This window comes from Prorops nasuta, unplaced genomic scaffold, assembly GCF_024137725.1.
Source record: "Prorops nasuta isolate Cenicafe-Biocafe unplaced genomic scaffold, Cenicafe_Pnas_1.2 PNAS00030, whole genome shotgun sequence".
Classification (NCBI taxonomy): Eukaryota; Metazoa; Arthropoda; class Insecta; order Hymenoptera; family Bethylidae; genus Prorops; species Prorops nasuta.
In genome coordinates this window covers 2,484,879-2,512,420 of record NW_027116827.1, presented here as the reverse complement: position 1 = coordinate 2,512,420, position 27,542 = coordinate 2,484,879, and the positions used below count along the sequence as shown (strand labels likewise).

Sequence of the window (27,542 nt, the reverse complement as noted above, 5' to 3'; positions counted from 1 at the left end):
GAAACGCAACCAATGAACGCAGCATCGATTATCGATCAAATGGTCCAATTTGCATATCCATTAGTCATTAGTTCATTGTTTAAGTAAGGGCGGTATCAATAAACCGGACTAATCTGGAATTTTAGCTTAGCAATTACTTAAGACGAAGAACGAGTTAAGTATTGCACTAAAGATTAAAGTGAGACAATCGATCTTAGCTAAGCCTGTCCCAAGCTTAAGTTGAGTTTATTGATACTGCCCTAAAAGTGGTAGTACATACTACATACATACATGCATACATCTTATCGAAGCCATGAAATATATAATAAGCAGACGACATTCTGTCAGCTGCCCAAAAGTGACAACGTAACATAATCTAACGTAAGATATCTGTAAATTAATGCAAACGAACAATATTAAGAACATTTGCTTTATAAATCTCCAAAATTGCACTTGCCATTTTGTTAATTTATAAATTTTTATTATCGATTTTATAATAACATTATCACATGTTTGAACTTATGGCACCACATATCACGTGACTTATTATCCACGCCGGGGTCGCCGGGAATGCCATCTGACGGAACTTGGGTCTTGGACACGCAGAAGCAGATAGCAAAATAATGAGGGTTTAGGAACTTATTGTATTGTATTATTTGTATTCAATATTCGGCCATTTTGATCAGTCCTTTTCTGTCGCGTGTTGTTAATATGAAGTAAGTTCGAATTTTTGTAACAAAAAATCAGAAGTTTGCAGTGCAATCATAATAAAATTTATCTTAAGATGTGTTATACTATTTTAAGAATTATTTAATGGCTTAAATGATTTTAATCATTTCAGGATCGGACTTTGTGCTTATAGTGGATATAAGATATATCCTGGCCATGGGAAAACCATGGTCAAAGTTGACGGAAAGGTCAGTTTCATTTTATTTAGATAAATGTTTTGAATAATTTTAAGTTATGTAATAAATATTGCGATTACATTATTTCAAAGAATATTAATGTTAGGTTCAATATTTTAGACGTTCACATTCCTCAACTCAAAATGTGAAGCCGCTCATTTAATGAGGCGAAACCCTAGGAAAGTTACCTGGACTGTGCTTTACAGGTAGTATATCTTTTTCATTGTTCACAATACTGTTTCTTTTTCTATGAAAGATAAAGAGTAACTTTTAGCTAATATTTATTATAGGCGTAAGCACAAGAAAGGTCAAGAAGAGGAACAGACCAAGAAAAGAACTCGGCGTACACAAAAGTTTCAACGTGCTATTGTTGGTGCTTCACTTACCGATATTTTAGCCAAACGTAATATGAAACCAGAAATCCGTAGAGCACAGAGGGAACAGGCAATTAAGTAAGTTGCATTAAGTGTGCTCTTTAAGAGTATTTTTATAAGAATTTCTGATTATATCAATAAGGCAAGATTAAATTGAATTTTAAAATAATACTAACTAAAATCTATAATTGTCATAACATGCTGTATCGATATCACTATTATATAAATATTGAGATATGTTTTAAAATTCAATCAATAGACATCTGTTCCTCTGATATAATTTTGGTATTATGTTAGATTTCAGAATGTCTTAGAATAAAAGTGGACTGCTTCACCCAGAATTATATATTCTTATTACACTGTCTGGTTTTTGCGGGTTCAAACAACTTATCAAATTCTAATATTTTTACCACTTAAGTTATAATTATCTAGTAACTATATATTTCTTTTCTACAGGGCTGCAAAAGAGCAAAAGAAAGCAGCAAAAGCCTCAAAGAAAGCAGCTGCTCCACCTAAACCTAAACAGTTGCCTAAACAAAAAGCTGCTAAAGTGACACATAAGGCTGTGTCTCGTGTTGGAGGAAAACGTTAAGATTTTTTATAATATAAAAATAAACTGATAATTATTAAATCAAGAGCTTTATTGTTTATATGATTTTTACATTAAGATACAAAATTGGATGAAAAATTAGATAAGCAAAATAGTTGTTTTAACTATTTCAAACTTATATATTTCATCATATGCACAGATAAAGGTATAAATATTGAAATTATTACTTCTTCATTTGATTTAATTCTTTCTTTAAAATCGACAGCTTCATCAAAGCTGTGTCTCTCCATGAACGTCGTTCTTGTAGTTTGTCCAGTGGAACCATTTCATTCAGTTCACTGCTAATTTGTTCAGCTACTTCCCCTACAAATCTAGGTGTAGGTCCAAAAGTCTGGCTCACATCATAAATTGATTTATTATAGGTTTGACAGTACTTCTTCATTCCTGAAAATATTTATACCAAAAGGATAACTGTTTAATACTGTTAGTTAAAGACTAAATAATTGGTGTTTAAAATTTACCTTCTGCATTGAGATGAGCAGTTTCAAACTGCCCAAGAAAAGCGTAGCGCATACCAAGACCTTGGCTCATTGCTGTATCCACATCTTTCACGGACACCACTCCATCAGCAACTAATCTCCAAGCTTCATTGAGTATAGCATATCTATCACAGGGAATCAATTGAATAACAATTTTTTTGAAATTGAATTCTTGTAATACATACTGTATTCTGTTTAGAACAAATCCATCTATTTCTCTGCTGAGAACAATTGGAGACTGCCCAATTTCCGTCATAATTTCTTTAGTTTTTTCTGGAATTCCCTCGCGTGTCCATGGGGCCGGTACTATTTCTACCAATGGTACATAGTAAGGCGGATTTACCTTAGATTTAAAAAGAAAATAAATCATGGTATTACATGAACTAGTTAAAGGCAAGACTCACCGGATGGGAAATAATTATTTGACCACGATGTTTCATGTTCTCGCTGAAGAGCGACGGACGAAAAGTCGAGGTTGACGATGATAAAATAACTTCATCGTCGACCACTTTGTCCAATTCGCTATAAAGCCTTTTCTTTAAGTCCAAGTTCTCCGGTACACATTCCTGTATCAGGGTGGCATCTTTAACGGTCTCAGATAGGTCTGAAGAACCTATTGATAAATAACCATTGTACCTAAGTTAAATCAGTTAAAGATTTAATTTGATCAAATTAATGCTTTTAGTTTAGGCCTAACGGTAAACCTTGAGAATTGTCATTATAAACTACCTATAATTTTTATCTTATACATTTCTGTTAGGCGATAAGCGTACTTATCTCAATCTCACGTAGTTTTTAAATTTCTTAGTTATTGAATGATTACGTGTATTTTATTATCTCACGTATCTCTGAACAAATTAATGTAACTCGGTCAAGTTTGTGGCGATGGAAATTTAATTATCTTTACCTACCTTTAATGAGCTTAAATTGCTGTAATGCTGTGAGAGATCCACGAAGGAGTTTATCCTTCTCCAACTTGTTCAGTTGTTGCTCGATATCGGCCAAGGCATTTTTAATTTGATCCTCAACAATATCATAAACCGTAACTTGGTATCCAACGCTGGCAAATAACATTGCCCAACTCCGACCGATCAGGCCACTGAAATTTATCGAATAAAATTCATCAATGACAATAGACTAGGCTGCAAACAAAACTTTCTTGAAATAGATAGCATACACTGTACAATTTTTTAAAGTAGGGGAACACGAATCTTTTACTACTTAATTATTTCTTTAGCATTTTTTTTAGCACTTAAAAAAATTTGTTTTGTAAGTTTTAACAAGTTTTTCTAACATCAATAGTGTTATTTTAATGAGTTTAATTGTCTTTCGAGTATTATTAGATGGAATGAAAGCTGATTGGTAGATTATGTTGAAGCTATATTGATCGACCGAAATACCTGCCAATGATACCAATTTTCCTGGCCATTTGGAGATACAGGAGTTATGCAGACGCAGAGATAAATTAGCTCTTAACGGAGTCGGATAGCATACTGATCTCAAACTACATCGTCTTGTATGTTTGCACAATTTTCCCCTTCCATGCAAACTGTTTACAGCGGCATTATTTGGTGTAGGTGTTTTTTCTCCAACTGGTGATGATAATTTACTTATCTCTTTGCATTATCATACTCCTAACAGTCCGAACCAATCCAAACTACTGATAAAATAAGTTGTATCTTACATCTGGTCAGTTCGATTCCCCTTAAGAAAATTCCATGAAAACGTAGTTTTCATACTTTCCCCAATAATAATAAAACAAACGAAAGAGTTTAATTTTTCAATCTTAATTTAAACTCGTTTCAATTTATTGATGTGCCTATGAGCGTATCGATAATCAACTTTAAACTTATAGATGCGTTTTACAACGGGAGATCCTATTATTTATTTCTATTCGAAGAATATTTTTAATACACAGAAAGATATATTTTCTTAGCCTGATAAACCGCCAGGATAGCATGAAATTCTGGCGTATATTTATTTTAACAGGTTTGAAATTACATTTAATTGATTAATCTTAAAATATAAATAATTAGTTAATCGAAACACTTTTTTGTAAATCCTTTAGGAGTTTTCGTTAATGCAGGACTGCAAGTGGATCACCGTAATTATAAGAAGTCTTTAAAGCCGATACAATTATTATTCAATAAAAAGCAAAAAAATGAAAAGCATATGAATTATGGCGATAAAATTAATAATTTTCATCGTAAAGAGAATTCTAATAGTTTTGAAAAAGATTCGATTGATAAAAATGCTAAAAGTATAACAACGGATTCTGTACAGATCTTTTACGATCGCTGGAAAAGGAAATCCATGGAGGCTACTGTAAAAGACATAATTGAATTTAATTTAACTACAATATTGCCTTGGACATTTTATTTGTCACTAAACAATTATAGACGAAATAGCACAGAGAAAAATTCAATGGAAAATGATTTATCTGAGCAATTAATAAAAAATATTAGTGTCTTATCAAATGTAACGATCGAAACTGCATCTTACACGCAGTATGAGCTGAGTACACTCTTCACGGACGACAATTCGTCAGATATTAATTTCAATATGAATATAACTGTGAATACTTTGAGTACTCCAATTAAAGAATTAGTAACAGCTGTTGACGAGCAGTCTATCGTGACAACAGAAAATTTATCTTTAATTGTATCAAGCACCCCTTTATTCGACAAAAATTCATTAAATACCAGTAATAGCTATGTATATCGAATGAATTATACAAGTGGAGCAGAGGTGAACCAAGTAATTGAACAAAATTTAACAATACACTACTATACCGATCGACTAGTACTAAATGGAGCAAGACAAAATAATTATTCATATGAAAGATTGGTTGTCCCTGTATTTTATGGTTGGTGGATCTATAAATTATATTCTTAATAAATTCATAATATTAAACAGATGATTTTAATAGTTTCTCTTTCTCTCTCTCTTTCTCTATATATATACATAGTCATCATAATTATATTTATGATATTCGTGAGTTTTAATATTTGGAGAAAAAAGATCAGGAAAAGGACTATTTATTGGATCACGAGATCGCGCAAGACGATGTCTAAGGCAGAAACCATAGTATAATTTCAATTAAATTGAAGATCCATAGGTCATTATTAAGAGCTCCGTTATTATTTTTAATAAATATAGATTTGTAAAGCAACTAGATTATATTTAGATACTATGCTAATTCAGTAAACTTTTTATGAAAACATATTTTTAGTTGTGAAAATTTTTATTTTTATTAAATTATAAGCTAGTGAAAATATGCTATAATACCTATAGTATGCTGTGTTTCAAAATTCGCTGACAGCAACTGGCAGTTGCGTACATAGTGGCAGTGAATTTTAGAACACGGCTAAGGTTATAAGCAGGATTACCGGGATGGTAACACATTGAAAATTTTCGTATTTGTACTTGTATTATAGCCATTTTTCACAATATGATAATAATCCACAAGAAATAATATACTCAGCATTTAATATTGTTCGTCCTTCTATTAAAGGACTTTTGACATTTTTTATTATCTCCCTATTGCTTCCATGTTATTCTTGTGCTGCCATCTGAACTGAATTCACTTGAGATCGCGAATAGTAGTATGTGGCGAGCGCGCTCGCCTTCTGGCAACACTGCTGCAGAATGATGATTGGTCAACACTCCGTAAGCGACAATCATTCGTTGCGTCTAACAACGGGGAAGAACCTCATGAAAGTTTATTTCAAGTATTTCAAACAAACTAAGTATCAATTGATTATATTCTTGATGCGTCACACATCAAACTAAAATTTAATCGGTGGTACTGGTAGGCACTGGTAGGTAAACTAGAAGTTCAGTATGATTGTGACGTTATTCTTAACAAAAACATTTAGTTCTTCCTTCTCAAGTTCTCAATTGACAATAGTTTACGTGTAGAGTGCTTTTCTTTTGTTCTTTTCACCACTCTTCACAGACTTTTAAAAACTTTAAAATTCAGAAATGCCAGAAGTATAAAAAATTGTACAGTTCTTACAAATTTTCAACTCTGTGGTGATTATTATTAAATTTTCTTTAATATTCTTTTACCACTCATGTATTTAAGGGTTAGAAATCATACTTTTACAAGTTTTACGCGCTACATCTGTACTTGTTGATAAATACTTTTTTAATTGTGAAAATTTTCTTAAAGCTCTTAAAATGAAGAACAGTTTCCATGGGTGTTGGAGCCCCTATAATAATAATTCTATGGACTCCCAGGGTAATCAAATTATGTCTTCGTTTTCTGATTCTCTATCACCACAATATACAGATGGTGAATATCTGACACTTAACAATGCTACAGGTATGTATAGATTATTTCATTATACCAAATGTCAAGTAAACAATTGAATTGAATAATTATTTATTTTTATTAGTTTTTGAGAAACCATGGCTTCAGATTGTTGAACAGCCAATGGAGAAGTTTAGATTTCGATATAAATCAGAAATGGCAGGGACACATGGAAGTTTAGTAGGAGTAGGTAATGCTTCTGCTCGTAAAAGAAGCCCACCTACTGTTAAAGTAAGCACTTTAATATCAGTTACCTCATTGTTAAATATATGCAGTTTTTTCCTAAAATAGTGAATATTTTTAAGCTTCGCAAATTTGAAGGGGAAGCTATAATTAGATGTACATTGGTTACTTCTGATGAAAAGTGTAGGATACCACATGCACATAGGCTTGTGCGTAAACATGATGCTAAAGAGCAAGATGATCCACATCATATAGAAGTTTCTCCAAAAGTTGGATTTCTTGCTTAGTATGTAAACAAAAGTTTTTATTTGAACAAACGTTTTCCCATGATTGCTCCAAGTTTCATTAAAATTCTTTTGAAATTGTAGTTTTTCTGGCATGGGAATCATACATACTGCTAAAAAGAATATAAAATCTGAGTTACAAGAAAAAATGATGAGAATTCGTTTGGAAGAATGTCGGCAGAAAGATCCATGTATCTCTAAACTTAGCAATAGAGATGAAGTGGAGGTATATTTTGTAGAAAAGAGTTTGAAAAATGTGTCATATTTCATCATTTATTTTTATTTTTACAGATAAGAACACAAGCTGAAATTTACCAAAAACGTATAAACTTAAATAGTGTAGCGCTCTGCTTTCAAGCCTTTGTAGTTAACCAGCATAATATTATGATACCAATTACAGAACCAGTATATTCAAATGCTATTAACAATTTAAGTAAGCATTCAAATATATATATATATATATATATATATAGTTTTCCTTTCCATAAGACTAAGAGATATTAAATTTTTGCCCTACATTTTTTCAGAATTCTTGCTATTTGCATTCAGAGAGATCTTATGCTAAATCTTAATATATCTATTAGTTAATAAAAAATAAACGAACGTTTTTTTCCATAGATGTTTTAGGGTGCTTTAAGTGTCGGACCTCACTATACAAAGTGTATCAGTAACATAAGTAATGACTTTAATGGGTTGTAAAGAGGTCAATTTTAAGTAGTTTATGTTAATGAACTGTGCGCCCCGTGGAACTACAAAAAATTTCTAATAAAATTTGAAAATTGTACACTCAGGGTGTAACAGAGCTCAAATCAGCACCGTATATGCAGAGAGAATTTGATAGTCGTTTGCTCGGAAGTTGCAGGTCCCCTACGCGTATATGGTGATGATAAAGCTTCTTACGACGAGACATAAAATGTCGCAGAATTCTTACATTTTTATAAAAAATTATTTGAGGGGGAGGGGGAGCAGTCTTAGTAATAAATGGTTCATTAACAAAAATTACTCCAAATTACCACCTTGCCAACTAAAGTTTTGACATATGTCAGTGCCACACCGTATACATATTATATAAGATGAGGCGTTTATGATGCTGAAAGGCTTGAAACTAAACATTATTTATCTGCTTAAATGTAAGACAATTTTTTGTGTACAGCCAATTTGAATGCTAATATAAAAGGATTTAAAAACAGTATTATAGGAAAAATTAATATCTCTTAGAGTTAACGAGATAAATGTTTTATTACATCAATGCCTATAACTAATGAGTACTAAGTGCCACATAACACAAATAGTATCAGAAATGTTCCTCAAACGCTCCAAAATATCAAGCTGAAACCAGGAGAATTTTTGACGCCATTTGTGTTCTTTAAGGCCACTGAACCTATCTGTATAGGGATATTAAGAAATATGAGCATCTAAAGAGGCGTTTACACTTGCAACGTGCTCGCAGTTGCAGAAATAACGTCGTAAGACACTGGATACATCAGGATTGGAACATCTTCCTACGACATTTCTTTGATGCTACGTCTGAAAACTGACGACCTGATCACACGTCAATAGCATTTGTGAATGCGTTGCGGAGCGATGTTCTGCACAGGCGAATGTTGCAAGTGTAAACAAATTTTAAAATATCTCTAGTTTGTACCATTAAATGGAGTTAAGCTTGAATTTCTTCTGAGCATTTACTTAAGACGAAAATCAAGCTAAAGCATAGTGTTGATAGTTAAAATGAGGCAATGAATGTAAAAACTATATATATCTAGTAAATTCATTTAGAAAAAAAATCGATCATCTTAAAATATAAAAAACTTCTATAATTAAAACAGTAAAGATATCGTAGATAATCATGCTTTATGAAAGTACGTGTATAGGGTGTAACAAGCCCCTTGTGGAGGTTAAATATCTCTAAAATTTTAAGTTTTTCGATAAAATCTGCTTTCTAGAAAGCGCATTAACTGGGGAACTAAAAATATGCCGAATTGACAAAATTGCGAGCACTGTTGATGGTGATGAAGAAGTATTTATTTTGGTGGAAAAAGTTGGAAAAAGTTAGTTTGGTTCATTGAAATTTTCTTAAATTAAAATTTAAAATAATATATTTTAATATCGTACATTTTTTTTTTCAGAAAATATAAAAGTTAAATTTTACGAATTAAATGAAAACGATGATGAGATATGGTCTGCCTACGGTCGTTTTTCGGAACTAGATGTGCATCATCAATATGCTATTGTATTTAGGTATGTATTCTATTTAGGTATGTATTGTATTTAAGTACTACATATAGGGTATCTGGTTTAAGAATACTAAGTTGAAAACCCTAGATAGAAGGACAAGTTCCAGGAAGAAAAATTCTATACATTTTTTTAATATTGTTAATATTTTCCAAGTTACAAAAGAATATTTTGACTAAGGCCCGTATAAATTGTTACGCAGCTCGATAAGTATCAATAATATGCAACAGTTTTATAAGAATTTTTTTGTACAAAAGATAATAATGAAAAATGTTAATTAATTTGTTACTGTATTGCTGATATTTTCAAGTTACATAAAAATTTCTTTAAGTGTAAATAAAAAGACATGGTAGCGTCTCGAAGGCAAGTGCATTCGCTGTAGAGCATTACGGTATTATAATTACAACAAGTTTAGTTGCTGCAATTTTGACGTTCATTTATCTCAGCAAATTTTACATTGGCATTGTTTAACTTAAAGCTTTCGTTAAAATGTTTTCATTAAGTCAATAGCCTATAAAAACAATTCTGTAACTTGTTGAATATGAATTATATTCAAAAATTTGTATGGATATTGTAATAAATAATAAATAAAATAATGATTTTTTATATTATTGGTATTTACCGAGTTACATAACAATTTGTGTAGCCTAAACACATTGTATATAACATAACTCGCTAATATATATCAATAAAACGAGAAAATTCATTATTGGTGTTTATTACCTATTATTATAATTATACAAATTTATTCTATACTATTTTTAATATTCTTCATATTTAACAAATTACGCAACAAATTTATATATAGAGGCTATACCGATCTAGAAAATTTACGCTTAAACAGATTATTATGACACTCGTAAAATATTGGTAATGTACGAAAAACGTTACACTAAACTTTTTCATCATTTTTATATCAACACAAAAATTTTTATAAATCTTTTTCACATTATATTAAAATTTACCAATCTGCATTATAATCAATGCAAACTCTTAGTATGAGCATATTATTATATAACTTAGAAAATATTAGCAATATTACAAACTTGAGTAAGATTTTTCTCACAATTGGCCCTTTTGTTTAGGTGATTTCTGGTTTGGCATCTTTAAATTAGATAACTTCTATAACAAACAAATGTTAAACTTTAGTATTAATTGCACAAATTAGGACACCTCCATATAAAGATCTTACCATTACATCCCCAGTTGAGGTCTTTTTACAATTAGAACGTCCATCAGATGGTGATTGTTCGTATCCGATGAGTTTCACGTATAAGCCCAGCGATAGACTCAAAGGTATATATTTTTGATTAGATTGAATAAATTTCATGGATTGAATTAAATTAGTTAACGTTTTTAATATTAATAAGAAGGCGACAGAAAACGACCTAGAACGTTGTCCTCTAATACAGATTTTGTGTCTACCCCAACTTTTAATAAAGATGAGGCTAATCAAATGATAAGATCTGTGGAACGCAGCATAAATTTATCAGATGAAATAAGGAAATATTTGACAGTTAATCCAGTACCATCAGAAGAGCTTCGTGAATATTTTGAAGGAATAGATTTTGATGGTATGGACACTTTATCTACTAAGAGCTAATAATATTTTATTTAACAGATTCCAAATTTATTATCAATTTTGCAGAGTATGTCAAACTTTTGTATAATAGTGAAGAGGTTCAAATAAAGGAGCTTATGTCAGATGGTATATCAAAAAAACAGGTAAATTATTGAACCAGTTAAAACCTATTTTATTTAACTCAATAATGTTGCACTTATCTAAAGCTCGATCTTATTTTTAGCAAGTAAAGGACGACAAACTTTTTGCTAGAAATAAAGTTTATGAAGCTATGAAAACATTGAAAATTGCTCCAGATGATGCAAACGAAATCGTAGGAAACTTATTAAAAACACGTTCAACTTTTCTAGACACACCGTTACATTCAGCTTTGCGTTACGAGCAACGACAGATCGTTGAAAACATTTTACTGATCATTGCTACAAATAAAGAATTCCGATCTATCGTTGACATACAAAATACATTTGGAAAGGTATCTATTTGAAAAATATAATTTATTAATACGTAATTATTAGTAGTATAATTTATTCTATATAATTTTGAATTCAGACACCGTTGCATCTTGCTGTAATTTCGAATCAACCAGATGTGGTGAAAGCATTATTGATGCTTGATGCTGATCCGAATATAAGAGACGAGAATGGTGCCTTACCTTTGCATTCTGCTGCTGAATGTAATTTTTTCATATTCATTTCTAATCAGTACTAGGAAACGGTCCCTGAACGTTTAATAATCTAGGAAAATATTGATTTAGTAGAAAATGTTTCGTATAAAAAGAATTTGGTTTAAAAAATGTATCAGATGGTTGTATTAGTTTAAACTTAGGAGCATGCTGAAGACTAATGAAGGTCATCTTAAACTTCTTAAAGGGGGTTCTCCCTAAATTTTATTGCATATTCTTATACCACGTCTCAAAAACTTTCTAAACTTCTCTCTTTACTTAGTCCATCTAATGATTTATGAGATATTTCGATTTGAAATAATATAGTTATGTGTTTTATTGAAGTTGTGCGCGTGACGATAAACGTATACATTCCGATTCGTTTAATTGCGTGTACTTTTAAATCGATATATATTGTAAAAGACTTAATACGATGAAATCAAAATTGATAGGACGGTTTTAAGAAGCTCTTAAAGTAATATAGTAGAATGGCAACAAAGAATAGCATTCTAATGAAGAAATTAAACGTGGTTTTCATATGACTTTCAACACACCACTTAAGGTACAACCAACATATAGCTATCTGATAATTTCTTCAGCACTGTTCTTGCTATTTGAAACATATTTCCAATAAGTGAATATTTTCCTAGATTCTTAACCCTTCCGAGTCTTTTTGCCATCGCTATATACAGAACATTATTTTAAATTTTAATTTTTAATTTTATATACTTTTAGCTCCAGAATCCGGAGTCTGTGTAGATGAACTATTAGCTGATAAACGAACACTTGTTAATGTGATTAACGACAAGGGATGGAACGCTTTGCAAATAGCTGCAAAAGCTGGATCATATGATGCAGTTGAATCACTTTTAAAAGCTAATATAGATGTCAATAGTTGTGAAAAATCATCTGGTCGGACAGCTTTGCATATAGCTGTAGAAGGGGGTCATATCAGTATTGTTGAATTATTATTAAAAGAGGTAATAATTATACATTTTATATATTTCATTATTAATATTACTTATCTATAAAATTATATATATATATATACTCCAGCCAAAACTAGATGTGAACAAAACGAATCTTAGTGGAAATACAGCTCTTCATAGTGCAGTAGTCAGCGAAGAAGCACGAGCAAAGGAAATATGTAAAGTATTAATGCAACATGGTGCTAATCCTAACATAAAAAATTGCACTCCAGCGGAAAGCCAATGGGTAAGATTTTTAATTACTGACGCATACAGGGTGAACTTTTTTAACTCGGAGGTTAAAATATCTTGAAAAAAAGTATTTTAGAACAATCACTTTTACACAAAAAATAATAAAATTAAACGGGGACATAGAAATCATGTTTCGTTCTTACGGCAACTAAACTACAAGTATTGAATTTCTAAGAGTTGTTTTACTTAACGGAAAACCGTAAACCGACATTACAGGGACAAAAATTATTTCTCATGCAGCGTCCTCATTTATTGACGGATTGTCATGTTTTTGAAAATTCCAGAAAATTATCTACTGAAGTACATTGGGCAAATTAACACACAAAAATTGAAAAAAAAAATGTTTAAATAAATATATTAACATTATTGAAACTACAAATAAATTGCAAAATCTCCTAACGTACTTCAATAGATAATGTTCTAGCATTTCTAAAAAGTCCAAATAAATGCAAATTTGTCACAAAATGACGATGGTGCTTGACAAATTTGCATTTATTTGGACTTTTTAGAAATGCTAGAACATTATCTACTGAAGTACATTAGGAGATTTTGCAATTTATTTGTAGTTTCAATAATGTTAATATATTTATTTAAACATTTTTTTTTTCAATTTTTTTTTGTGTTAATTTGCCCAATGTACTTCAGTAGATAATCTTCTGGGATTTTCAAAAACATGCTATAACATGACAATCCGTCAATAAATGAGGACGCTGCATGAGAAATAATTTTTGCCCTGTAATGTCGGCATACGGATTCCCGTTAAAATATAAGCTATTAGAACTTGCAGTAATAACGAAATACGGCCACAATGATCCTACTGGTTTAACCTTGAAAGGCCATATAAAAGTCATCTTGTGTTTTTTAAACGGAATCACATATTTGTTATTGCATACACTTGTAGTTTATTTCGAAAGTTTTCCAAAATACTATATTAATTTATAATTTCATCCAGTTGTACACTAGACGTTTCGATTTGAAATTGTAAATAAATGAGCGATTATATTATGAGTGCATGTGTAGATATAGCGCTCGCTATTTTAACCATACCCATTCTTATATACGATTTCATAACGAAATACCTAGTGAAAGATAGCAGGAAATGATAAATTAATACAGTTTTTTGGAAAACCTTTGGGATATGTTACAATAGTATGCAGAAAAGAATAATAAATTTAATTTACAAAATTCACGATGCTCTTCAAATGACTTTCGTAAATCAAACCAGCAGCATTATTGTATATATCTTTTTAGAGTTGAATTTCTTTCGCCTGAATATTTGTTCTCTAAAATACATATGTGTCAAGATATTTCAACATTCTAAATTTAAAAGGTTATCCTTTATATGAGATAATTAATACAGAACAATTAATTCTATTTCAGAATGCAGAAAATGATGAAAAAATTGATAGTATTAAAGTAGAAGTGGAGTCTGAAGATGAATGCAATGATATAGCTTCGGGTACAACATCACTTGATTTAGCGTCAAATAAACCAGAGGTAATGATTAATCTATTATATATGTAATTATATATCCATTAATATTAGGTTAAACTATAATCTGATAAAATTTTATTAGATATTGCAGATATTAAATGGATATGAAGCTATGGAGGAAGAAGAAATGAAACAAGAAATTGACGAGTATGAGGCAGATCGTCTATTTTCTTCCGAACAATTAGACAAATTGGCACTTATTCTAAATAAAACCAATGGCTGGATACCACTTGCATACAAACTGCATTTCGATTATTTGATGCCTACTTTACAGAAGATGTCGTGTCCTTCTCGTTTTTTGTTAAATTGTATTGCTGTAAGTATTAATATACAATTCTTTCATCATATTATTATTTTATTTTAATCAAGAATATAGAAATTTTCTTTTTCTTTTCTCTTTCAGGTGACAGGAAATAAAGTAACGCTTCAGGAAATTTACGAAGTATTTTGTAACATTAAAGAGAAAGAAGCAGCCAACGTTATTTTAGGAATTATAAACAAAACTTAATTTGAATGTTTTTACTTTTAAAGTAATTTTAAGCGTATCGTTGTTAGTTTCTAAAATTTATACAATGTTTCTCAACTAGAATTTGCACTTCCTAAAATCTCTGATTTTGTCAAAGTTTAGAAAAACACTGAAACAGATCAATTTCATTTAAAGATAGATCTAGTTTTATCTTAATTTCAACTACTTCTGCATCCTTTGGAGCTCAGAAACACTTATTCAAATAATTTAAATAGCAAAAAGGGTTGAGTGACCTATTACTTTAAAACTGCTTTCGTTCTTTATGCAGGCATGTATTTGTTTGTTTTAATTTTAAAAGATTTGCTTTTAAGAATCATAAAATTGTTTTGAACTTATTGAAATTTTTAAAATGATCAGTCTGGAAAAACTTGTTCAAATTTTTAACAAGTTTTTTAGTATGGATGGACTATAGAATGTTATCTTATTTGCATTCATTTTTAACTTTTTAAATTAACATAATCATTTCCTAAATGCAGTAAAATTGTGATCTTATTTACAGTTAAAAAACAAAAGAGAAGCAGCTTCAAAATAATGTGCCACCCGATTTCTCTTGCTACTTAATTTTTTTAAAGAGAAGATGTGGGCACTTAGCGGACTAGAATTAAATTTATTTAATTATCATTCAAGTTAAAATTGACCTATTTTAGTATTTTTTTTAAACCTAAACGAAACCGGAAAGTTTAGATGGTTCAAATTCAGTTGTGCGATATACTTGACGCGTTTTACCAACACTTACAACTTCAGTCGCTTAGTAAAATACACGTATGATTCGTTGATCAATTTAAAAAGGTCAATTATAAGCAATTTTAGGCCGAGTCCTACTAGAGTTTTATTCATTAAAGTGGTATAGTACCCATAACTCATGAACTATACTGCTTTAATTAGCTGCTGGTTGTTGGTGATATTGTTCATGTTACTTGTAGTATACCACTTTAACTAATTAAGGGGCGGTGTAAGATGGAAAAATTCAGAGCTAGAAACCTCAGAATTTGAAGACAAAAAACCAGTTTTTATGTTCGGGAGCTCCAAACGAAGACACTGAAGTAAAACTAGATAAATTATATAATAATTTATCACCTCTGCATAGAATTGGCGTCTACCTAGAATGATTACTGCTTTTTTATCTTCAAATTCTAAATAAACGACCTAAATTTTTCCATCTCGCACCAGCCCTTAGGGTCAATTCGACCAAGTAGGCTAGACTTTTAGCCTACTTGGTCGAACTGACCTTTAGACTTTGGTAAGACTCGGCCTTACTTAATAGCTCAGACCACTGAGTGCGACAGAATTCACTCACTGCATAATGTTCATATGTACATAATACTACATACCTTTGAGAAATTGATTTGTTAACATTTCAGCTAAATTCACTCCATATTTTCTAACCGAAAATTCGTTTACTACATATTTAGCACGAAAGTATAATGATTCAATTTCCATAATAAACAAATTTTTAAAAAATAATGGTAGCATTCAGCAGAGACAACAGTTACACAACTGTTGAGTAATTCTTTTTAAAACCTTACAACCATCGGATAAAATGTTGGAATCTAAAAGTAACAACTTAATAATATTCATACTTCGCTCCCTCAATAGTTGTCTTTACTAAATGCTACTAATGAAATAAATTTCATCCCATATTTATATACTTATATATGATATATTTTTAATAGAATAATAATATCATGTATGATTTGTTATTGTTAATTTGCTGATTGAATTAGAGTGATAGAGGGTTGCATTCCGAGTCACATATAAGACTGCGTTTGTTATGCACTGCCAGTAGTGTCACTGTCAGTACAGAAGACCTATAGTTTACGTGACATTATAGAATTTTAGTATGTACTAGCAGTTAATAACTGAACGCAGTGTGCTCAATTTGCGATCTCAACTCAAGTGAATTCAGATGACAGCATAGCGATGTAACATGGCGGAAGTAATAGGAATAATAAAAAATGTCAAAAGTCCTTTAATAGAAAGACAAGCATTATTAAATGATGAGTATATTATTTCTTGTGGGTTATTATCATATTGTGAAAAATATGCTATAATGCAAGCACAAATACGAACATTTTCCATATGTTACCATACAATCGATCTTTATTCTATTAGTTCTTACTTCGTCCGTTAGGCGGCAGCATCAATGATTGAGATGAGAGAGAAAAATAATGTTGCACAACACAGCATAACCTATCAAACAGCTGTGTTGTATATATATATGTACGTACAAACAACTATACTACACAGTATGTCTGAGTATGTACATACCGTACATACAATACACTGTCGAGGCAAGCATTGGCGGTTTGGTAGTTTGGTGAATTTTCGGCCTTTTAAATTTAAGCTCCGTCACAAACTGACGAATGATATTTAACAAAGAGTTGCGTTAATTATTTTTGTTCGTTACTCAATAAATAATTAGATATTAGTACATGTGATTCAAAAAATATTTTACACAAAAAATGTCAGGAATTTTTAATTTATTTGGGCGATTGCCTGAAACTGATAAAGGTAATCAAATTTGTAAGGTTATCATATCTTTTATTGTGATGAATATATAATTACTTTTAAAATATAGGTCAAATATTAAAGCCTTACATGCAAAATTCGTCTAATGGAATAAATGCAGCACCGGTGAAAACTGGCTCTTTAATAAATAAGAAGCCAAAAGGTTTATCGATTAGATCTAATTCTGATTTAAATGTTAGTGCAAGTTCAAATAATATTATTTCCAAAAATGATACAAAGTCAAATGAATCAAAAAAATCAAATTTAAACATACCTCAGAATAGCTGTAGATCTCTATCACCAAAAAGCAGAGGAAATTCAATAAAGGTACATTAATAAAGCTTTTCTTATTTTTAATACAACCATTTACAAAATGTAATTGCTCACTTTTAGAATGAGATAGGAAACAAATTAAAAGAACCTTCCAAAAAGGTAACAAAGAAATTGGATGAAACCATATTCAAAAAGCCTTTACCTCCTAATTCATTTGTAAAAAGGGTTAACTATGAACAACCAGAAAATTTAGCGCCTTATAAAGATTTTGATTTTGATTTTAGTATGTATTTTAACTCTTAGTCCCTAAGTTTGTTTAATCAAATACATATTGTTTATCTTTTTCAATATTTTTAGATAATATTTATTGTACATCTATTGAGAATGAAGTTCGTGAATTTATGTCTAGCTTCAAAAAAAACATTAAGCCCTATGAAGATGATGTTGATTCTGGTAAGCTTATAGTTTTAAAAGAACAGTTGTATTATATATAAACACAATATCTTTTTTCTTAGAACCAGAATTAATTCCTAACCAAAATCTTTATATAAGAAATGATATACCTTTGGATGATTTTGATGAATATTTGGACATTAGCCCTGTCAAACTATTAGATGTTTCTGACGATGGGTTTTAAGTTTTAAGAAGTAAGATATAATCTGAGTAAATATATTTCTATTAATTTAATTTTCTATATGATTATTTAAATTGGTTGTATCCATATGCTAATATTATTATTTTGTATGAAAAATAAATCAAGTCTTTTGTTCAAAACAACCATCATTTGTTTTATCCATGACATTAAACGAATCTAAATAGTTTAAAACATATTATTTTGCATCGAATTTAATAGAATAAATCATATTGCTCAGCATGTTACCAGTAAATAAAAGTCATACTACTAAATTTGTAATATTTATGGCAGGAATCATAGATGATATAAATTTTATACATTTGTGTCATGTTACTGAAAATCTTGCAGAGAAATTGCCTAACTTTTCTTTCCAGAAAATTATAAAAAATCCAACTGATTGGGAGGTATTTAAAAACATTTATAATCATTATTGTTCCCCATTAGGGATTCCTAAATAATAAAATGCATAGTTTTGGCTACATGAAATTTGTAGAAAATATGGTTGGACTCACGAGAAAGGTCCTTTAATTTGGAAGCAAATTGGAGTAACAGGAAAAAAAGTTATGTGCATTGGAAATGCTTTGAGTTTTTGGAAATATTTACATCAATATTATAAAATTGAATCGTTGCTTAAAAAAGAAGAGCTACAAGCATTTAAATATGACTTATTATTTGTAAATATTTTTGTTACTTCTTAATTGCAGGACTATAGGATAGTCTTGAAAGCTTTTAACCATGATTATTTATATTATTACCAGGCTCATGATATGAAAGTGTCTTTGAAGTCTCCTAAGAAACAAAGAAAAATATTAATAATAGGAGCTGGTAGATCTGTTTGTTTAGACTTAGTACCTCAATTAACTATGATAGATGATTTAAAATTGCCAGATGGTCTAAATATTTGTTTGTATGATGAGCCTGGGCATTACTTTAAATTGAATCAAATAGTAAAAGACATGGCAGCTATTGTTGCTGGTTTAAACACTGTTCAAATTCTTAAAAATATATCAGATGGTTTAGATGGATGTGATATATTAATTTACTTAGATCACCTACAAAGGTTTGTTATATTTATAAAGAAGATCAATTATTTTAATAATTTATTTTTAATAATGAATAATATATGTAAAATGGTACAGAGAAGAATTTGAAGAAATTGATGATTGGTTGAAGAAAAATTATGAGTCTATGGAAAAACTAGCAGATCAAATAAATCAACATACAACAATTGATATGAAAGTGATATTTTGTTCTACAGGGCCAATTTGCTTTTGCGCCAATGTCTTACAAGCTCTTACAAAGTTAGCCAAAAGTAGCATTGTTGCAGTTAGTGCTCACTATGGATTAGAAATAATGTATGCCTATATAGTCTCTTTTGGATTTGATCCAAAATATTTTGGTTGCCCTCCTGTGTGGGGATTTTTAGGTAAGATTATTTAATTAGTAAAATTAGGATGATTGAAGTTAATTATTATTAAAATTGTATCAGGTATCAGTACATTTGTGGATATTGGTCACATGCTCCAAAAATATAATCATTCTGAATTAAGATGGTTTTTTTACATGACCCATGATAAGAATCCATATAAATATCTTATTCAATATAAGGTATGTGAAAAAATAAAATAATGAAACAAAATTAATAGATTTGTATTAATATATAGGATATTACTTCATACCAAGTAGGAAGGACAGAGGATCTCCAAAAATCTAAAGCCATTTGTGATCTTTTAAAATTGTGGTACAAAGATAAAAAACATATGGAAAATGAAATCATATCTTTAGGAATTCCTTCAAATGGTAATAAAGGCACTAATATTAATTATTTACAAATTTTTAATATTATTCATGTTTAATTTATAGGAGCTTTTGGCATACCTAAAGGTTTAATATACTCACAACCAGTAACTTTACAAGTTTCTGAAGATAATACACGAATTTGGGTTCCATTTGAAAATTTTCCTTTGCCAAATACACCATCGTCAACATTTTATAACTTAATTTTTACAGCAGAATGCATTACAAAAAAATTTATACAAAAGACTCCATTATTATACCATCCAAATGGAAATATGAGTAGCTGCTCTATGTTAGCTGAAGAGGAAAACAGAAACGAATGGGAGGAAAATAGTTTTATTGAATTTACATAGTTTGATCACCGTTTATCATCTGTTGGAGTTGGTAACAATAAAATTAAAGTATACAACGCGTAGATACAAAGACAGCTTATAGAAATATTATAAATATATATTTCATTAATAAATGAGTTGTATACGCTGTTTCGGCCCTCTCACCTCTGCAATATGAGAGGAAAAATTAAATAATAAAACTAATATATCTTTGCTAATAAAAAAAAATACAAATATTAATAATAATAAAATTATAGCTAATAAAATGTTTTCCACCACACTTTTTCGATATTTTTTTGACTGTTTTGTCTTTCAACGCAAATGACAAGAATGAAACAGTCGCTGTTCTCAATCGACGTCTACCCAGGTCCCAGGTCTACCGTATCCAGTTCACCCGTCACGGCCGATACCGCTACCGACCGGATAATATAATGCAAAGCATATAAGGTTGCATTCCGGGCCGCGCATAAAGTGCTCAGAATATATAGTTTACGTTACGTTTGTTATAGAATTTGAGTACTTTAACCGCGCATATGTGTAACGCAGCCTAAGCAGAATACTTGCTGGCGTCGCCAGCCTGGCGAGGCAGCAAGCCTGTCTGCTGTGCTGTGGCTGTGTGCCCCTGCGCTGCGCGCGTATACTTTGCGTCATCGGTGAGAAACGAAACGTCAAGGGAAGGTAGAAGGGGATACGACGAGTAGCGGAGGAGAAGAAAGGAGAACATTATACAGAACGAGACGCAAGAACGAGTAGCATAGCACTTAGTTTTAGCAGTGGAAGCTGTGGTGGCAGTCTACTTCAGCTTTACAAAAATGGCCACCATGTTATCCCGAACAATCTCACTTGCGGAAAGTCTAACTCGATTAAACGGCACCAAGGTACGAAAAGTTTCTATTTTTTCAGTTATTTCATTCCTAATTATCAGCCATCTGATCTATTCTTAAGATTGCGATTTTGCTCGGGTACCTTTATTCGAGAATCATTCAAAGTTCAAACCGTACAAAGGGCGATCACCATATTAGATGATTGTAGTCTGCTAAATTGGGCGCCAGGGTCAGCTGATTCGAAGCCAAGGATTCCCTACGGTCGAGTAAATGCTGATTTTTCTGAGAATAAGCGAACGTCATTCAGTTGATGATTTCGAAACCGATTTCCAGTCATGATTTCGAGACTCCACTATACGGGGTCAATATCCGCTTCCATTCTATTTAGTAGAATATCAATTTTAATTTTCATTCTATTCCACTGTCGTCCACACGTCATTTGTCGTAAGTGATAATGCTTTTTTTCCATTTAAATTTTAAACGAATCCCTAACTACTCGATTTTTATCGATTTTATATTACTGTCATTTAGTTATTTTTTCCGAGAGTACATTATTCTCATTATAAATTGTATATTGAAAAAAAAATATTTCAGTATTAATCATTCCATAAGATCAAATATTCACGCGTTGTTGATATTTTATTATTGGTTTAATTGTATTAATTGTTATGTTGAATCAAGTCAATGTACAAGGTTTAAAGTTTCTAAATGCTTGCCAATGGCCTTCAAAGCATGATTTATTTTTAAAACTTGGACAGTTGTAGTCATAGGTTGCTCCTCATTGTCATTACTAAGTATTAGACATAAACAAGTAGTATTAGTTATTTCTACATATTCATTATTATTTATTTTTACTAAAATTGATCTCATTTTATTTTAGATTTTGGCATGTAAAAGTAACATTGTCCAGCCAGTTAGGCAACTGAATGTCCATGAACATATCAGCTATAGCATACTCAATGAAGCTGGCGTTCCCACTCCAAAATTTGGAGTGGCCAAAACTCCAGATGAAGCAGCAAAGCTTGCACGAGATTTACAGACTAAAGATATTGTCTTGAAAGCTCAAGTTCTTGCTGGTGGAAGGGGTAAAGGCCATTTCAAGGACTCATCTGTGAGTGGAGTTAAAATGTGTGAAACGTAAGAAAGATACTTTTTTATTGTAGAACTCGTATTATTTTACCTTATATCTAATAGTATAACAAACTTATGTGTCTACAGGCCTGAAGAAGCAAAGGCATTGGCAAGTCAAATGTTAGGTAAATTGTTAATCACCAAACAAACTGGTGAAGGTGGTAGGATATGTAATGCCGTAATGGTAACACAAAGAATGTTTCCTCGTAAAGAATACTATCTTGCTGTTATGATGGAAAGAGCCTTTGGTGTAAGTTGAAAGAGACCTGTAATTTTAAAAAATTATTTTTATATCTATATAAAGAATATAATAGCTATTTGAATTTTTAGGGTCCTGTCATAATTGCCTCTAGCCAAGGGGGTGTAAACATTGAGGAAGTTGCAGCTACAAATCCTACTGCCATAATGTATGAACCTATTGACATCAATAAGGGAATTACACAAGACCAAGCAAATAGAATCGCAACAAAACTGGGCTTAGATAATGTTAAAGATTATATTGCAAAAATTATTATGAATCTATACCAGTTATTTCTTAAAAAAGATGCACTTTTATTAGAAGTAAATCCTCTTGCTGAAGACATCAATGGAAATTGTAGGTCCTAAAAACAAATGGAGGACTATAAAATTATTCATTTAATATTTTTTTTTTTTAGATTTTGCGTTAGATTGCAAGTGCAGATTCGACGATAACGCTGAATTTAGGCAAAAAGATTTATTTGCTTTAAGAGACTGGACTCAAGAAGATCCTAAAGAAGTTGAAGCAGCCAAGTTTGACTTAAATTACATTGCACTTGATGGAAATATAGGTTGTATGGTGAATGGAGCAGGTTTAGCTATGGCCACTATGGATATAATTAAATTACACGGTGGAGAACCAGCTAATTTTCTGGATGTAGGAGGTGGTGCAACTACTTCTGCAGTCAAAGAAGCATTTAAAATCATTACATCCGATCCGAGGGTAAGTGGAACTCGCGATCAAAATTATTCTATGAATATTGTTTTTTTCCATAATTACCATAATTATTTTATTATATATTTAGGTTCATGCTCTCCTAGTTAATATATTTGGAGGTATTATGAGATGCGATGTTATCGCAGAAGGTATCATTGAAGCTACAAAAGAGCTAGATCTAAAAATTCCTGTAGTTTGCAGATTACAGGTAATATTTGCTGTTTTAAAATCCATTATTTTTTGTACTACCCTCATTTTCATTTAACTTTTCATTTGTTCGGTTCTTATAGGGAACCAATGTGGATGAAGCAAAAGCTTTAATAGCCACAGCTGGGTTAAAAATTGTACCTATTGATGATCTTGATGAAGCGGCGCGTGTTGCTGTAAAATTATCAACTATTGTTAAGCTGGCTCAATCAGCTAAACTCAGTGTTAACTTCGAGATACCAGCAATTTCGTAATCTGATAGCAGCAAGTAAAACTTGCATATTAATAATATTATAAAAATGTATTACATTCTTGAAAAGAGAAAAACAGTAATTACTTCATATCTCCATATATTATTATGCTGAAGTCCTTATGAAACTATTGAAACTATGTTTTTTTTTTAAAAATGAAACATAAGTGTTTATTATTTCAGATAGATTCTCAAGTTCATTGGCACATTTTTGCAGGCAAATTAAAACACATATGTAAGCTATAGTAAACTTCAAAAGCATGACAAAAAATATTTTAACCAACAGTTTAAAAAGATTATTTTAATACATGCAAAAAGCTAATATTTATATATTATTCAACTATATTGTTTTATTTATTTTTATACCCATTTAATGGGGCTCTGTGATTCAGTATTAAAATTTAAGTTGTACAGTATATACGTGAAATTAATAAATATAGCAATGTAATTTGAATTTAAGTTGAATTAACTTTTGCAAAAAGCTTGGTGCATCACTATCTATGGAAAAGGCAAATTTTTCTGAAACTAATTCTCCTGTTATTATCAGTAAAATATATTTTAAACAGCCTCTCTTTTAGGTAAAAAATTTGGAACGAATAATTACATAAAATGAATTGTAGTTATACATGCTTAAATATATAAATTATTTTACATATTTGTATTGTCGATTTATTTTAATCATTACAATCTTAGTAATTATTCAAAAACTTAAAAGTCTCAGTAAAGAAATAAGTTATATATTAATTTTATTACTAATGTGATTTTAAAATACCGCCGTTATACTGATTATACAACATTCTACTATGTCCATTAACGTCATTTAAAACGCTTCAGAGTACAGGTGTAGAAAAAGACGTACATCATAATTATATAGGGTTGTTCAGATAAAATGAACCAGACCATGGATATAAAATTCTGTTTAACTTCGTAACTAGAAGAGAACAATTTTTGCTATAAGACCTTTTTGAAGCGTCTTTTGATTTACGTTCGAAAAAGTCTTATAGCAAAAATTGCTATCTCTTTTAATTACGAGGTTAAACAGCATTTTATGTCCATGGCTTAATTCCTTTCATCTGAACAACTCTATATACATATAAGGGATATTAAATTTTTGAATAAAACCTTGTGTTTAGGGTCGGTGTCTTTGTACAAAAGTCGGGATTAAGTAGGTGTACTAATCTCAATCTTTTATTTACCAAATCCCGAATCTATTTTGTTTTAATAGTTTAGTGCATGAAATTTTATATCTATGAACTAATTGGAATTTATTTAAAAATAAAGAATGATATGTAAAGGAGAAAAATACTGTGAGAGCCGTTCGACACGACCCGGTCTTTATAGGTCTCAATTCTCAAATAGTTTCAACACTCTCAACATCTCAATTAAGTTAATTATGCTATAATAAATGTCACGCGGAATATATATAGAATATTTCGTATAATATATTTTGCGTAACATATAATATAGTATAATTAGCTTGATTTAACTTTAATAAGGTTTGTGACACCGGGTCTTAGGATATGTTTCAAACATATGTATAGCCCATGAAGGTACGATGTATGTATTACTATGTACTTGGACTGACCTGGACTGACTTGGAGATGGCTGGAGGCTGGAGTGTCCTGTCCTGGGCACTCCTGAGGCTGGAGAGTGGAGACGCTGGCGGCTGGAGTCCCTACTCCTGGGGTTGAAAGTGTTGAAACTTGAAAGGTAAGACGTAGGCATAAGGGGAAAAAAGCTGTCCGGTATATACATATACAACATAAGTGTGTATGTGGTGATTTGTGCATTGAACAACTGTGAACTAGTGTGAACCCTGTGAACGAAGACAAAACTTATACCGGTGCAGGGCGCTTATACACAAATGACGTACATTAACAAAACAAAATTGTCAAATAGCTTCCTTCCCCTTATGTCTTGTCTTTCTTTCATCCCTGCAACTCACAAGCTTATACTCTCTTCATCCAGCTGATCCAGGCGATCCAGCGACCAGCATCTAACCGATTCAGGTTACAATGGTTACATATGTACATATCTCCATGGGCTCCGCCTTCATAGTTCATAACAGTCCATGCCAGTCGATGCATCCATACGTCTAGCAAATGCTAGTGTTCTATGTCCTGGCCTTAGTTCTGTGGGCCTGTGGGTTCTGTGTATAAGCGATCATTATGTGAGTGAATGTACATACATCGTATGTACATACTACATACATACAGCACAGTACATTAGTACATATACGTATACTTTTTTTGGCCTGGCTGCCTGGCTCAGCTTGCCTGGCCATGACCACGAAAGAAGGAAAACAGTTTTAGATTTATAATCATTGATTTCTACGCGATAAACATACCTAAGATCTACCTGAAAAATCAAAAACAGATTAGAGTATAATATAAAAATGTACAATATGTGAATTCGTAATAATTGCTATCTTTCTTGTACTCTAGTCTCGTTTAAGTAATATTGTAATGAAATGAATTCCATAGAAAAACTAAATTTTTGGTTTGACATTACGTTACGCATAGCTTTAGGAATACTGTTTCTGTAAGTTTGCCATTTTAATGAATAAAAGATAGATGATTCATTCAATTTTTATTAATTTCATTAATCTCTTCTATTTAGATTTTTAGAAAAAGCTGAGCCGTTTACAAGAAAAATCCATGAAGATGAGATTTGGTTGTACAGAAATCCAAGGACTGACTCATATGTTCCAACAACAATGTTATGGGTAATATTTTTTAATTATTTAAAGATATATCTGTTCCTGTAAAATCCAATTTGTTTAACATTTTAGCCTGCAGTATTTTTAATGCCAGTACTCATTATTGTTATAATTTTTGCTGTATATAAAGACAAGAAGGATTTATACCAAGCAATTTTATGCATAACATTAGCATTAGGTTTTAATGGTTTAATTACAGATATTATCAAATTGGTAGTAGGTAATATCCATCAAATAATTTTGTTTTTAATGTAATATAATTAATTCAAGCATATTAATTATATAAAAAAAATTTTGTTCATATATAAGGTCGGCCAAGGCCAGACTTCTTCTGGCGGTGTTTCCCAGATGGAAAGTACAATCCTGATTTCAATTGTACCGGAGATCCAGTTGTTATTAGAGATGGCCGAAAGTCATTTCCAAGTGGTCATTCCTCTTGTAAGTATAAAATACAATATAATTGTAGCAAATGTTAAAAGAACTCATTTTTAGTTGCAGCAGCTAGTTTTGGATTTATTTCTTTTTACTTAGCTGGAAAACTTCATACTTTTAGTGTATTAGGTAAAAGTCAGTCATGGAAGCTGTGCTTATTTTTTCTACCACTGTGCACAGCTCTCCTGGTAGCTATTAGTAGAACTTGTGACTATCATCACCATTGGCAAGGTGAGTTTTTCTAACAGTAAAAGTATTATAATAATCAAAAGAATAATTTTGTAGATGTAACAGCTGGCTTTGCCATTGGGTATTGTCTAACTTACATTTGCTATAGACATTATTATCCTCAATTGGATTCACAATTTTGTCATAAGCCATACTCGTCTATTGCTAGTCAGTTACAGCAAGAGAATGCTAAAAACAATAAAATGGAACAAGTTAAATGGATCTAATTGTGCACAATATCATGAAGTAAGCCATTTAATTTAAAATTAGTATAAGTTCAGTTTTTCAAAAAATTAATGAATGATTGCTTTTGTGAGATATTGCTTTTCCCTTATAATTAAAAATAGCTTGTACCATTTTCAAATAAAACAAAATAAATATATAAGCTTTAATTGAAATAATTATGGC

The 27,542-nt window shown here is 30.9% G+C and overlaps 8 protein-coding genes, 1 long non-coding RNA gene and 1 other non-coding gene across 14 annotated transcripts; 8 read left to right on the top strand and 2 right to left on the bottom strand.

The window, feature by feature from the left end:
• Positions 1–615: 615 nt before the first annotated feature.
• Positions 616–1,895, top strand: RpL24 (ribosomal protein L24). The gene is made up of 5 exons (XM_066742538.1): positions 616–695; positions 821–896; positions 1,005–1,090; positions 1,175–1,336; positions 1,715–1,895. The coding sequence occupies exons 1-5, from the start codon at positions 691–693 to the stop codon at positions 1,848–1,850; spliced, it is 465 nt and encodes a 154-aa protein (XP_066598635.1). The 5' UTR covers positions 616–690; the 3' UTR covers positions 1,851–1,895.
• LOC136782929 (small nucleolar RNA SNORA79) lies at positions 1,516–1,646 on the top strand. Its single transcript, XR_010824192.1, has one exon. It is a non-coding gene; the product is annotated as a small nucleolar RNA SNORA79 (small nucleolar RNA).
• Had1 (beta Hydroxy acid dehydrogenase 1) lies at positions 1,881–3,908 on the bottom strand. Of its 3 annotated transcripts, none has more exons than XM_066742530.1 (6): positions 3,748–3,908; positions 3,259–3,446; positions 2,752–2,960; positions 2,533–2,690; positions 2,330–2,472; positions 1,881–2,252 (listed from the first exon to the last, which is right to left on the bottom strand). In XM_066742530.1, the coding sequence occupies exons 1-6, from the start codon at positions 3,774–3,776 to the stop codon at positions 2,032–2,034; spliced, it is 948 nt and encodes a 315-aa protein (XP_066598627.1). In that variant the 5' UTR covers positions 3,777–3,908; the 3' UTR covers positions 1,881–2,031. The 3 variants fall into 3 exon arrangements, with proteins under 3 accessions (XP_066598627.1, XP_066598628.1, XP_066598629.1); XM_066742531.1 differs by lacking the exon at positions 3,748–3,908 and adding an exon at positions 3,525–3,676; XM_066742532.1 differs by lacking the exon at positions 3,748–3,908 and adding an exon at positions 3,532–3,664.
• LOC136782838 (uncharacterized) lies at positions 3,527–5,341 on the top strand. 2 transcript variants are annotated; one of them, XM_066742535.1, is made up of 4 exons: positions 3,527–3,616; positions 3,691–3,920; positions 4,203–4,336; positions 4,416–5,341. In XM_066742535.1, the coding sequence occupies exons 3-4, from the start codon at positions 4,306–4,308 to the stop codon at positions 5,240–5,242; spliced, it is 858 nt and encodes a 285-aa protein (XP_066598632.1). In that variant the 5' UTR covers positions 3,527–3,616; positions 3,691–3,920; positions 4,203–4,305; the 3' UTR covers positions 5,243–5,341. The 2 variants fall into 2 exon arrangements, with proteins under 2 accessions (XP_066598632.1, XP_066598631.1); XM_066742534.1 differs by lacking the exons at positions 3,527–3,616; positions 3,691–3,920 and having other exon boundaries at positions 4,035–4,336.
• Positions 5,342–6,007: 666 nt separating this feature from the next.
• Positions 6,008–16,811, top strand: Rel (Relish). The gene is made up of 18 exons (XM_066742523.1): positions 6,008–6,168; positions 6,522–6,674; positions 6,748–6,893; positions 6,968–7,131; positions 7,214–7,355; positions 7,421–7,562; positions 9,073–9,177; positions 9,256–9,367; positions 10,530–10,657; positions 10,732–10,935; positions 11,010–11,086; positions 11,167–11,415; positions 11,493–11,616; positions 12,340–12,584; positions 12,661–12,819; positions 14,205–14,321; positions 14,401–14,634; positions 14,722–16,811. Exons 2-18 carry the CDS (start codon positions 6,530–6,532, stop codon positions 14,824–14,826), a joined length of 2,598 nt encoding a protein of 865 aa, XP_066598620.1. The 5' UTR covers positions 6,008–6,168; positions 6,522–6,529; the 3' UTR covers positions 14,827–16,811.
• Positions 16,812–16,938: 127 nt separating this feature from the next.
• LOC136782841 (uncharacterized) lies at positions 16,939–18,420 on the top strand. The gene is made up of 5 exons (XM_066742537.1): positions 16,939–17,355; positions 17,423–17,679; positions 17,746–17,908; positions 17,983–18,078; positions 18,141–18,420. Exons 1-5 carry the CDS (start codon positions 17,307–17,309, stop codon positions 18,260–18,262), a joined length of 687 nt encoding a protein of 228 aa, XP_066598634.1. The 5' UTR covers positions 16,939–17,306; the 3' UTR covers positions 18,263–18,420.
• A 251-nt stretch (positions 18,421–18,671) lies between these two features.
• LOC136782834 (putative malate dehydrogenase 1B) lies at positions 18,672–20,421 on the top strand. 2 transcript variants are annotated; one of them, XM_066742525.1, is made up of 6 exons: positions 18,672–18,933; positions 19,018–19,319; positions 19,399–19,685; positions 19,749–19,867; positions 19,924–20,059; positions 20,123–20,421. In XM_066742525.1, the coding sequence occupies exons 1-6, from the start codon at positions 18,823–18,825 to the stop codon at positions 20,407–20,409; spliced, it is 1,242 nt and encodes a 413-aa protein (XP_066598622.1). In that variant the 5' UTR covers positions 18,672–18,822; the 3' UTR covers positions 20,410–20,421. The 2 variants fall into 2 exon arrangements, with proteins under 2 accessions (XP_066598622.1, XP_066598624.1); XM_066742527.1 differs by having other exon boundaries at positions 18,817–18,933; positions 19,208–19,319.
• A 635-nt stretch (positions 20,422–21,056) lies between these two features.
• ScsbetaA (Succinyl-coenzyme A synthetase beta subunit, ADP-forming) lies at positions 21,057–24,410 on the top strand. Its single transcript, XM_066742524.1, has 7 exons — positions 21,057–21,266; positions 22,093–22,349; positions 22,431–22,593; positions 22,674–22,938; positions 23,000–23,304; positions 23,387–23,506; positions 23,589–24,410. Exons 1-7 carry the CDS (start codon positions 21,201–21,203, stop codon positions 23,757–23,759), a joined length of 1,347 nt encoding a protein of 448 aa, XP_066598621.1. The 5' UTR covers positions 21,057–21,200; the 3' UTR covers positions 23,760–24,410.
• On the bottom strand, positions 22,481–25,739 carry LOC136782843 (uncharacterized). Its single transcript, XR_010824178.1, has 3 exons — positions 25,629–25,739; positions 25,341–25,571; positions 22,481–22,609 (listed from the first exon to the last, which is right to left on the bottom strand). It is a non-coding gene; the product is annotated as an uncharacterized lncRNA (long non-coding RNA).
• A 416-nt stretch (positions 25,740–26,155) lies between these two features.
• LOC136782840 (phospholipid phosphatase 5-like) lies at positions 26,156–27,519 on the top strand. The gene is made up of 6 exons (XM_066742536.1): positions 26,156–26,296; positions 26,375–26,480; positions 26,547–26,694; positions 26,784–26,912; positions 26,967–27,137; positions 27,192–27,519. Exons 1-6 carry the CDS (start codon positions 26,226–26,228, stop codon positions 27,359–27,361), a joined length of 795 nt encoding a protein of 264 aa, XP_066598633.1. The 5' UTR covers positions 26,156–26,225; the 3' UTR covers positions 27,362–27,519.
• Positions 27,520–27,542: the final 23 nt, after the last annotated feature.

Coding starts and splice junctions, on each gene's coding strand:
- LOC136782838 (XM_066742535.1), top strand. CDS start 4,306: ATGAAATTCTGGCGTATATTTATTTTAACAG. Junction 4,337..4,415: donor GCGTATATTTATTTTAACAG/GTTTGAAATTAC, acceptor TAAATCCTTTAG/GAGTTTTCGTTAATGCAGGA.
- LOC136782834 (XM_066742525.1), top strand. CDS start 18,823: ATGTGCATTGGAAATGCTTTGAGTTTTTGGAAATATTTACATCAATAT. Junction 19,320..19,398: donor TACTTAGATCACCTACAAAG/GTTTGTTATATT, acceptor AAAATGGTACAG/AGAAGAATTTGAAGAAATTG. Junction 20,060..20,122: donor TTTAGGAATTCCTTCAAATG/GTAATAAAGGCA, acceptor TTTAATTTATAG/GAGCTTTTGGCATACCTAAA.
- LOC136782841 (XM_066742537.1), top strand. CDS start 17,307: ATGTCAGGAATTTTTAATTTATTTGGGCGATTGCCTGAAACTGATAAA. Junction 17,680..17,745: donor GCAGAGGAAATTCAATAAAG/GTACATTAATAA, acceptor GCTCACTTTTAG/AATGAGATAGGAAACAAATT. Junction 18,079..18,140: donor TGAAGATGATGTTGATTCTG/GTAAGCTTATAG, acceptor CTTTTTTCTTAG/AACCAGAATTAATTCCTAAC.
- Had1 (XM_066742530.1), bottom strand. CDS start 3,776: ATGGCCAGGAAAATTGGTATCATTGGCAG. Junction 2,691..2,751: donor AAATAATTATTTCCCATCCG/GTGAGTCTTGCC, acceptor TTTAAATCTAAG/GTAAATCCGCCTTACTATGT. Junction 2,253..2,329: donor TGCTCATCTCAATGCAGAAG/GTAAATTTTAAA, acceptor AAATATTTTCAG/GAATGAAGAAGTACTGTCAA.
- ScsbetaA (XM_066742524.1), top strand. CDS start 21,201: ATGGCCACCATGTTATCCCGAACAATCTCACTTGCGGAAAGTCTAACT. Junction 22,594..22,673: donor TGATGGAAAGAGCCTTTGGT/GTAAGTTGAAAG, acceptor TTGAATTTTTAG/GGTCCTGTCATAATTGCCTC. Junction 23,305..23,386: donor TCATTACATCCGATCCGAGG/GTAAGTGGAACT, acceptor TTATATATTTAG/GTTCATGCTCTCCTAGTTAA.
- LOC136782840 (XM_066742536.1), top strand. CDS start 26,226: ATGAATTCCATAGAAAAACTAAATTTTTGGTTTGACATTACGTTACGC. Junction 26,481..26,546: donor TTCCAACAACAATGTTATGG/GTAATATTTTTT, acceptor TTAACATTTTAG/CCTGCAGTATTTTTAATGCC. Junction 26,695..26,783: donor TATTATCAAATTGGTAGTAG/GTAATATCCATC, acceptor TTCATATATAAG/GTCGGCCAAGGCCAGACTTC.
- RpL24 (XM_066742538.1), top strand. Junction 897..1,004: donor TGGTCAAAGTTGACGGAAAG/GTCAGTTTCATT, acceptor TCAATATTTTAG/ACGTTCACATTCCTCAACTC. Junction 1,091..1,174: donor ACCTGGACTGTGCTTTACAG/GTAGTATATCTT, acceptor TATTTATTATAG/GCGTAAGCACAAGAAAGGTC.
- Rel (XM_066742523.1), top strand. CDS start 6,530: ATGAAGAACAGTTTCCATGGGTGTTGGAGCCCCTATAATAATAATTCT. Junction 10,658..10,731: donor GCCCAGCGATAGACTCAAAG/GTATATATTTTT, acceptor AATATTAATAAG/AAGGCGACAGAAAACGACCT. Junction 11,416..11,492: donor TACAAAATACATTTGGAAAG/GTATCTATTTGA, acceptor TTTTGAATTCAG/ACACCGTTGCATCTTGCTGT.